The sequence below is a fragment of the Crassostrea angulata genome, unplaced genomic scaffold (assembly GCF_025612915.1).
Source record: "Crassostrea angulata isolate pt1a10 unplaced genomic scaffold, ASM2561291v2 HiC_scaffold_307, whole genome shotgun sequence".
Taxonomy (NCBI): domain Eukaryota; kingdom Metazoa; phylum Mollusca; class Bivalvia; order Ostreida; family Ostreidae; genus Magallana; species Magallana angulata.
Window position 1 is genome coordinate 107104 of NW_026441860.1, and position 10383 is coordinate 117486.

A 10383-nucleotide genomic window follows, 5' to 3' on the forward strand; every position below is an offset into this window, starting at 1 on the left:
GAGAACAACAACATGTAACCAAGGTATGTTAGAAATATCATAAAATATCTGATTATTTTTCCTTTTACCTTAATATAAAACAAATAGTCCAGCAGTTTAAAATCGTATTCCATTTCAGGCATCTCACGTGAGGACTACGGGCGGACGAAAACTCCATAAAAGACTATATTTTTCAGGGTTGTTTTAATAGTCCTATCATTCCTTACTCTGACGTCACCATCACCAATAGATTTCCCTCACAGCCCAACGACCGTATGGCCAAGAACACCAAGATTAAACAAGCACCGTTTTAGTTATCCAATGTTCCTCATGCAGAGCCACAATATCTAGAGGAGTAATTGATTAACAACAAGACATCAGTGCAAAAAAAATCTACAACTCGTTTTCCGCAATGGATATACCTACGTGGTCAAAAAGAAAGAAGAAAAACTGACGGTGGCAAGCAGACTCAAGAACATGATTTGAACTTGTCGTCTATGATTGGTTGCAAGTTTTCTTGGGATGGAGCTATCTAGCATTCATTCTAAAATAAAGGGAATTAAATATTCAACAATAGTAGTATAAGGCGCCTAGATAGGGGGGTCAAGTGAGGTCAAATCCAAAATGGCGTCGAATATTATTTAGGTCAAATCCAAAATGGCGTCTGAATAAAGGTAAACAAAGGCAGTATAGACAGAACAAGTCAAATTTTATTGAATTCAAAGCAAATAAATGAACAAATGAACATATATACAGTGTTTAAAGGAGAAAAATGTTAATAAAGAACAAATTTTTTCACTCGGAAACGAATTTTTTTCACTCGGAAACGTTCATTTTCTGATATCACACTCGATTTTGTCAACGCCTTTGAGGGTTTGATCCGTGAAATAGATCGAGAAATAATCATTTTCGTTGAACTTCGCGGCCATGGACCATTTTTCAGTGGCTTGTTCCTTCGGTCCTCCGTTCAGATAGATGTTTGGTCCCAGGAGTTTGTTGAGTTCTTTGATGTTGAGTGGTTTTTTCAGCTGAATTTCCCCGCTGATATTGTGGGTTCTTCCGTTTCTGACGAAGCAGAATTTTTTGCAATGTTCGGTGAAGAGTTCCTTGAGACTTTTGAATTTTTCTTCCGTGGCGATTTTGGGTTCGACATAGATGCTCCATGCTTCTCTTGCTTCTCCTGTGGCTGCTGCTTTCACCCATTCGTCGGCTTCGTTGAAAGTTTCTGTCATATCCTTGATGTGGGGGAGGATTTGGTCCAGTATTTCTGCGAATATTTTGACGTTTTCTTTGTTGTCCAACTTGAGTGCGTCGACTTCTGCTTCCATGAGGGCCAATTTTTCTTTAGCTTTTTGGATTTGTTCATCAGCTTTCCGTTGAATTTCTCGGATGAAAGTTGCGGCTTCTGAGGTATCGTATAAGGGAGTGGCTTGTACTTCATCTTTCATTTTCTGGTTGATATTTTCCATTTCTTTGACATGTTCTTTGTATTCTTGGAGCTCTTTTTCTTTTTCTGTCATTTTTTTATCCAGGACTGTTTCTTTATCTTGGAATTGTTTAGCATTGCTGTCCATATAAGTGAACAAATTGGCTTCCATGCGAGTTATGTAGTCATCCTTTTGTTGGAGTTCTTTTTCTTTTTCAGCCAGTTTTTTCTCCAATTCCTTGGATTTTTGTACGTAATCGAAGTCGATCCAAGTTTCCATTTCGCATTCCATGCGTTTCATTATTTCTCTGTTTTCTTGGAGATTGTCCTTCAATTCCTGCAGTTCGTTTTCTTTTTCGGTCAGTTTTTCTTCCAGTTCAGCTTTTTTCATTTCTGCTCTCTCTAGTTCGTTTTCTATTATCCAATTGAAGGTTTTTAGTTTTTTGTACTCTTCCTCGGAGAAGAATAGGGGAGGAGCTTTTTCTAGTTTGTGGATTTTTTCTTGCAGGTTTTCGACTTCTTCTTCCAGTTTGTCTATTTCTTTATCCTGTTCGTCATTTTCTTTTTCTTGTTCTTCAATTTCTTTTTCTTGCTCTGCGACTTCTTCTTTCAAATCCTGAATTTTCTTAGTGGCTTTTTGATTTTCTTTGATGACCTTTTGTAGTTCTTCTTTGGTGATCTGCAGTTCCGTTTCCACGTCTATTTTCTGTTGTAGTTCTGCTTCAGCCTCTTCCTTCATTTTTTCTGCTAGAATGACGTCCAATTTCAGCCTGTTGAACTCGTTTTCTGGGTAATAGTAATCCTTGAGCAGGTCTTGTATTTTGTCGTAGAGGGATTTTGTGCCTGTTCCGGGTCCAAAGGTTCCTGTCACTAAGTGAGGGTTTTTAGCCAGTCTTCTTTTTTCCTGGATGACGATCATTTTGTAGAATTCCTTGTCTTCCTGCTTTTCTCTTTTCAGTATGTCTAAGTAAGTTTCTCCGCCATCATTTCTGGGAGGCTTTAGAAGAAAATCTGGTTTTTCTTCTTCTTTTTCTTTTTTCCCGGCGAATGAGAATCCCAAAAACTGCCTGTCTGGTTCAATCTGAACCATTTCTTCTTCTTTTGGTTCTTCTTTGATTTTCTTTTCCTCTGCCATGTTGCTGAATTTCTCTCTGATTTTTTCTACGATAAGGTTCTGAAGGATGTCCATTCAATGGTGTGAGGAACTGAAGAGAAACGCTGTGTTTTATACCCTCCGTGTACGTGACTTGAGTCAATGCAGCTGCGACGTAAACAACACCTGTGTGACCTCGCTAGCTCTGTGTACGTGTTTGGAGTCAATGTAGCTGCGACGTAAACAACAGCTGTGTGACCTAGACAGCTGTGTGACCTAGATTATAATACTCTGACGTAGCTGTCTAGCGACCTTGATATGAGTTCGTAAACATGTTTTGATGAATATAACTATAGCATTATTAAATATTTTTTTCATTTTGGATCCTTCCCTTGAAAGCGAGAGAGATGAATGTAGACGAAAGCATTTTGTTGAATAAATCTCGTTTGTTGAGATATAAGAGAAAGCGATTGATTGATGAAAATTTAAAACTTTTAAAGAAAAAAAAAGCGGTCAGAAAAGCTGTTAAGAAAAAAGTGGTTTCTGACTTTTACAACGTTAGATTAGACAGAGGGCGACAATCTCGCAAATTTAAAGTGAAACAAAATGTATATACGGTCAGCTTTCGACCTTTCCCTCAGAAATCAGATAGCGGTTTTGTGAAACGTTTATTGAGCGACATGTTGAAAGAAGTGAAAGAGCGCATGCAATGTAATCCTAACGATTATTTGAGATTGAATTTGCGCCATCCCTCTTTAGATTCTGAGATTTGGTATGAATTTACTCAATCAAAGAATTTGAACGAAGCTACTATTTTGAATAAAGTTCAGGCAGTGCAGCAATCGAAAAAAGATTTTACTATTACGGACGGATCTGCTGAATTTGAATTGTTTCACGTCAAATATCCTCAGGGAAGCGGAGGTCAAAAAGTCAGACATCTACATGCTAATAAAGAGAAGTTTAAAAAAGGAAAAAGATCTGTATTGAAAATTAAAAATGTAGGTGATCATCTCTGTCTCCCTCGAGCTATTGTTGTAGCTCGGTTACACAGCCAGCGCCCCTCGGATCCCTTGGAATTGCCCCGTTGGAAAAAACAGTGGGATCGTATTAAAAGGAATGATATTCTTTCCCCCCAGCAGAAAAAAGAAGCTTTAGAGTTGATGAAAAAAGCTCATTGTGATGCTAATTTGCCCTGCGGTCCCTTGGAATGGAACAAGTTACAAGAAGTATTGCTTCCTGAATATCGATTGAAAATATTTCAATTTAAAACGGTCTCTTCTCGACTGAAATTAGAGGCTATTTACAAAGGAAAAGGAAATGGAAAATGTTTGAATGTTTTGTTGAATGATGAACACTACGATACTATTTTGTCTATGCCTGGATTGACCGAAAAGCAATATTACTGCGATTATTGCGATGTAGGTTATAGTCACATTGAAGATCATAGAGTCAAATGTCCTTACCTTTGTTCTTTTTGTTTGGGGGACACCCCATGTATTTCCGATGGGAGTAGCATTGTTTGTTCTGATTGTAAGGGGTATTTTAAAAGCAAGATTTGTTATCAGAGACATTTAGAGTCTTACAGTAAAAACTCTGAAACTAGTGTATGCAGTTTAATGGATCGATGTTCTCACTGTCAAAAATGGATGAGTAAAAAGTTACTCCCTTATCACAAATGTGGGGACGGAAAATGGTGTAAGATTTGTAGAGAAATGGTCGAGAAAGATCACCAATGTTTTGTTCAAGTCAAACCTACTCTGAAAGAGAGAGGGAAAAAACTTCAAATGTACATTTATTTTGATTTTGAATGTACTCAAGAAAATGGAACTCACGTCCCTAATTTATGTGTAGCTCATCGTGTGTGTCAGTATTGTGATCATTTAAAGGTAGATCAGCCCTGTTCTCACTGTGAACATTTAGGCCCTCGACGCCATTTGTTTCGTGGTTCTGAAACTTTGAAACAATTCATGGAATGGCTTTTTCAGGCCCAGCCTCACGCTACACAAAAAAGTCAATCTCAGCTTTTGCACGAAGGGGCCATTGTCATAGCTCACAATTTCAAGGGATACGATGGGCAATTTATTTTGAATTATTTGGTGCATACTGCATGCATAACTCCCTCGGTGATCATGAACGGAACTAAGATTTTATCGATGGAAGTTCTTGGTTTGAAATTTATAGATTCTTATAATTATTTGCCTTTTGCTTTATCAAAAATGCCTTCGGCTTTTGGATTTGAGGAAATGAAGAAAGGATATTTTCCCCATTTTTTTAATACGGAGCAAAATCAGAATTATGTGGGTCCCTATCCCCCCGCTTCTTATTACAATCCTGACGACATGACTTGTTCTGGACGAAAAGCGTTTTATGATTGGTATCGGCAACAAGAAGGCAAATTGTTTGATTTTCAAAAAGAATTCGTAGATTACTGTATCTCTGACGTAGACATTTTACAACGATGTTGCGCTCAATTTAGAAAGACCATACAGAGTTTGGTACAAGTCAATCCTTTTCAAGAAGCCATTACTTTTGCCAGTACTGCTAATTTAGCCTATCGAAGAGGATTCATGCCGGAAGACAGTATTGCCATCATACCGAATTTGGGATACGACCCAGCCCGACAATTTTCAATGAAAGCTTGTCGATGGTTAGCTTGGATGAGTCGAGACGGGCGGAGGATTTATCATGCTAAAAATGGGGGAGAAATAAATTTAGGGCCCTATACCGTAGACGGGTACGATCCAGAATCGAATACCGTGTACGAATTTCATGGATGTTACTGGCACGGTTGCCCTCAATGTCATTCTGATTTACAGAATGAAAATCATCCTCATCGAGTCGATTGTACTTACGGGACGTTGTACGAACAGACTTTAATTAGAGAATATCATTTGAGAGAACAGGGGTATAAAGTAGTTTCTATTTGGGAACACGATTTTGATTTGGAAATGAAAAATAATTTTGAATTGCAAGAGTTTGTGGGCAATTTAAATTTTCAAGATCCTTTGAATCCTAGGGAAGCTTTGTATGGGGGGCGCACCAATGCCACGCGTTTATTTTGTACCGAGGGAGACATGAGATATGTAGACGTTTGTTCTTTATATCCTTTTGTTTTGAAACATAGACCTTTTCCCATGGGTCATCCAGAAATCATCACGGAGAATTTTGAGGAGATTTCTAATTATTTCGGGTTGATTCAATGTCAGGTTTTACCCCCTCGGGGTCTCTATCATCCCGTTTTACCCTATCGTACCGGAGGAAAATTATTGTTTCCCTTATGTCGTACTTGTGCCCAAAAACTTTGTCAAGATCCTCAGTATCGCTGTCAGCATACAGATTCTGAACGCTGTATCACCGGAACTTGGGTGACTAGCGAACTTCAAAAAGCCTTAGAATGCGGATACCAGTTAAAGAAAATTTACGAAGTATGGCATTTTCCAGAAAAAAGTCAGGATCTCTTTCGCAGTTACATTGACACGTTTTTGAAAATCAAACAGGAAGCCTCTGGATATCCCCCCGATTGCGAGACCGAGGAACAACGGGTAGCTTACATCCGCGACATATTTGATCGAGAGAAATTGATGTTGAACCCTATAGAAATCGAGAAAAATCCCGTGAAACGAACTATTGCCAAGTTATTTTTGAATTGCTTGTGGGGAAAATTTGCTCAGCGCCTTCAATTACCTAAAATTGAATATTTGAAAGAAGAAGAACAATTGACGAGAATGTTACAGGACAGCACTCTTGAAATCAAAGGAGTTGAGTTATTAAACAATTTAGAACAACCCGAACGAGATTTGATTTTAATTAATTATCTGGAAAAACAAGATTTCATCGAAGACTGCCCCTTTGGAAACGTGGTGTTAGCTGCTTTTACTACTGCTCATGCTCGTTTACATTTATACGACACCTTAGAAAAATTAGGAGATCGGGTTCTTTATTTCGATACCGACAGTATTATTTATCAACACGTAGAAGGGCTGTATAATCCTACTATAGTCAATAGTTTAGGAGGATGGACCGACGAATTGGAGGGAGGTCATATTACCAAATTCATGTCTGGTGGCCCTAAGAATTATGCGTTTGAAACAGATACTGGAAAAAGCGTGCAAAAAGTCAAAGGCCTTACTTTGAATCATCGAGCTTCTCAAATCGTAACCATGAAGGCTTTAGAGAAAATGATTTTTAAAGAATTGGATGAAGTGACGGTCACTTATCCTCATAAAATCCAGAGAACCAAGAGACATGAATTATTGACCAAACATTTTACTAAGAAATATCAAATTGTATATGATAAACGGCAGATCATTGATGATTTTAAGACTCTTCCTTTTGGTTATTAAACTTGTTTGTTCGAATAAAATATATGAAAAAATATCACCTCTTGTTTTTTTCTTAGGACCAGAGTCCTCTTTATATGATAAAATAATAAACAATGGATTTCAAATGCAAAAAAACTTTTAATTGGAAACTCAGCAAACAAACATACAACATATTTACATGATTTTTTTGAAAGACATTTAGTAATGAGAAAAAAACATATTTACCATTAATGATTAAAGAATCCAAAAAAAACTTCACATATATACACAGATTGATTTTTTTCTCACACGGATTTCACATATTCTTGATTTTTTCCATCACTCTGCAGACTTGGAGCAATTTCAGGAGTTCGGCGTTGTTTCCCAGCGTTTTCATTTTCAGGTAAGACTGGTAGAGTAACTGTCTTTTAGCATGTCGTAGTTTTTTCCTACTTCTTTCTTCTTCTTCTTTTTCCTCTTCTCTTTTTCTTTTCTCTCCTCCCAAACGGTTGACCATTTTGCTGTATGTTTCGCAATTCAGCCATAATCCCGTCAATTCTTCTTTGGCTTTCCCGTAATCCGTACAAATTTTGTAAACCCCGCTTAGTTTGTCTGCTTTGGCTCCCTCGATTTCCTCACGCTCCTCTTGACTCATGTTCTCTACCATTTTCTCCGTGTCTTTTTCTTCTCCCATAAGCTGCATCTCGACCCACTCACCGTCATCTCCATAAGTGAGATCATTTAATAGCTCTTGGAAATCGGATGCGACCACTTCTAAGGGGGTTTGATCAGTTCCCTCCTCCATTTTACTGCTCACCAGGAAAATTTCTGTCTCCGCCTCTTTTCCTTCTTCTTCTATTTCCTCCTCATCTGTTTCTTCTTCTTTCTCTGTTTCTTCTTCTTCTTTCTCTCTTTCTTCTCCTTCTTTCTTTTCTTCCTCTTCTTCTTTCTCTCTTTCTTCCTCCTTCTCTCCTTCTTTCTCTTTTTCTTCCTCCTTTTTTATCAAATAAAGTTTCTCTGGTTCCATTTTCTCTACTTCCATCGGTTCAAATATTGAGGGAGGACATTCGCCTTTTGGCATCATGTATCCAACACTACATGTATCCTCAAAGGGTACCGCCGGTTCAAATATTGAGGGAGGACATTCGACTTTTGGCATCATGTATCCAACACCGCCGTCCGCTAAGGGTACCGCGATTATAGCTCTTATCTCTCCTTCCATTTTATTGTTGCGTTTTACTTTACTGTGGCACTTCCCCATGAAAATTGTGACGAATAATGATTTGAGCTGTCTTTTTATATCCTCTCAATAACGAAAGTAGTTTGTTTCTCGGTACTGGCCTACGTGACGTGTCACAGCCAGGTGTTTCATTTACGAGCTGAACTAGGTGCCCTCTCTTGCCAAGTCTGATCGTAACTCTTACAGCATTGACCTTTGTGCGTTTTAGGCTTTTTATAGTTTTCATTGAACCATTGTCTCACGTAGCGATCTGTTTGTTTTGGTGTCCAGTGTTTAGGAAATAATTGTTTTAATACTTTACGGCCTCTTCTATGACGATGATGTAAAAAATAGACACAATATTCCCCGCACACTTTACTTGTAAAATCTTGATAACGTCTTCCATTATATATCATGTGATGACTGTTTCTTTCAATAAATTCTTGAATTTCCTTATACAAGGGGGGAAATCCATAAGAATCGAAATATTCGATCGTATCTCCGTCTAAATATAAACACACCCAATGAGCTCCCGGTTGATCTTGAGGATCTGTGTTTATGACCATGGCTTTTTCTTTAAAATTTAAATGTTTAGGAATGATATCTAGGGCATAGACACCTGCAAAAGAAGATCCTAAATCTGCCTTTAAGACTTTTTTCAATTGATAGGTATCCATTAATAATCAGTGCTGACTTCTCTTTGTTTGTTGATTTCTAGCACGTTATCAAATTCAGCGTAGACTAAACAATTCAGAGTTTCTTGCGTGTTTTCTGCAAATTGAATTTCGATTCTCAAATTTCCTGTTTCAATCAGATGAAACTTGTCTAGCTGTGCCTCCTGATCTTTGGTGAAATCTATACACCACAAGGTGTAGCCGGCTTTATACTCGTCGTAAGTAATTCCTGGGGCCCAATCGGCACCGAATTTTCCCAGTCCTTGATACAGACTCAAGTAAGATCTGAGATACAAGTCGTTCGCGAAATCCGGCTCATAGGGTCGGGTACTGATGGTTTCTCCGTTGATGGTGACATCTAATCTTTTGACTTTGGCGTTTTTGAAATTGAACGGGTTTTTGTTGGATGTGCCATTGAAAGCGTCATTAGCTACCAGGCCCAAAACGATTCGTTTTGGCATTTGCCCTTGAAACAGATGATCGCTGATTTTGGATTGGGTTCCTGTAGGAATGGTGAACGTTTTAACGTCTACCCGTCTTAGGGGATACTTGGCCGTTTCTACGTTCAACCTCTCGTTGACAGTATTCAACACGGCTGCAGTAGGTCTGACTTTTCTGACCCACAGTAACACGTTCAGAAGTTTTATTTTTCCTGTACTCCCTGCATTAGTATTCATGTAAAAATCAGACTTTGTTCGGTTAAATCTCAAACGAATATCTACTCCGTTGGGAATGAATTTGTCCTGTTGAAAGAGATCTAGATACAGACGATCGATTAAAGTAATTTTTTTGCTGTCGGCGATGACATTGTGGCGCTTTCTCAACCCGTCGTTTTTAGAACCGTCTGGGTAGGACAGTGCCATATTTGCAGCAGTTATGGTGATTTTGTCATTAGCCACATCATATTCTGTTTTACCTAGAGTTGCAACCGCTGTATTACAATCATCCATATGTCCTGCCGTATCTTTTTCCCACAGACTGCAAGCAGACATTTGATTGTCTAAGGTTTCGGGTCTGTAAGAAAGTAATTTCTCTAAATAGGCTTTGTAAGGATAGGTATCTGTTCCTGGGGTAACGATTTTACCATTTAGAGTGAGATCGATCTCTGAGAACAAAGAATGTATGATGTTATTCACGGGAGTGGATTTTCCCGCTAATCCCGTTAAATTAGTGCCATCGGCTTTGGTGAATTTACAAACTATTTGTAAATAAGTCTGTGAGAGATCTATGTATTCGTCTCCCTGTCCCTGAATATCGAATTCAATGGGAGCTGTATCGGAATCGAGGGTACTGGAAATGGGATAATATTCCATCCATTTCGATTCTTCCAAGGCTATGTTGGTGGGGGGAACCTGGAACAATTCTAAATTGTCCATCCCACACATGCATGACTCTCTGTGCATCATTTTTGAAGCTTAAAAAAGTGTGTGTGTGACTTTTGAATTAAGGTACTCGACTGTCTAGGGTGAGGGGTCTGACTCTCTTTTTATAGGGTGGGGGCATTGGTCAGTCAAAAATATCCATGAGTCTTGCTTTTTTACCTGTTCCCACTTTTATTGTTCTTTTTCTTTTTTTAGTAGGTCCTCCCTTCGCTAGAATTGTTTTCTCTAAATTTTTTTCTGCTTTTTGAATGCCTTGTATGGCTCGGGCAACACCCGCTTCTTTGATATTTTTTCCTTTCAGGACATCTA

General features: G+C 38.4%; 2 protein-coding genes across 2 annotated transcripts; both read right to left on the reverse strand.

The window, feature by feature from the left end:
• Nucleotides 1-679: 679 nt before the first annotated feature.
• On the reverse strand, nt 680-8133 carry LOC128170080 (trichohyalin-like). Its single transcript, XM_052836056.1, has 4 exons — nt 7120-8133; nt 5712-5844; nt 5094-5186; nt 680-2579 (listed from the first exon to the last, which is right to left on the reverse strand). The coding sequence occupies exons 1-4, from the start codon at nt 8058-8060 to the stop codon at nt 810-812; spliced, it is 2937 nt and encodes a 978-aa protein (XP_052692016.1). The 5' UTR covers nt 8061-8133; the 3' UTR covers nt 680-809.
• Nucleotides 8134-8694: 561 nt separating this feature from the next.
• LOC128170081 (uncharacterized protein F54H12.2-like) lies at nt 8695-10077 on the reverse strand. Its single transcript, XM_052836058.1, has one exon. It carries the CDS (start codon nt 10075-10077, stop codon nt 8695-8697), a length of 1383 nt encoding a protein of 460 aa, XP_052692018.1.
• Nucleotides 10078-10383: the final 306 nt, after the last annotated feature.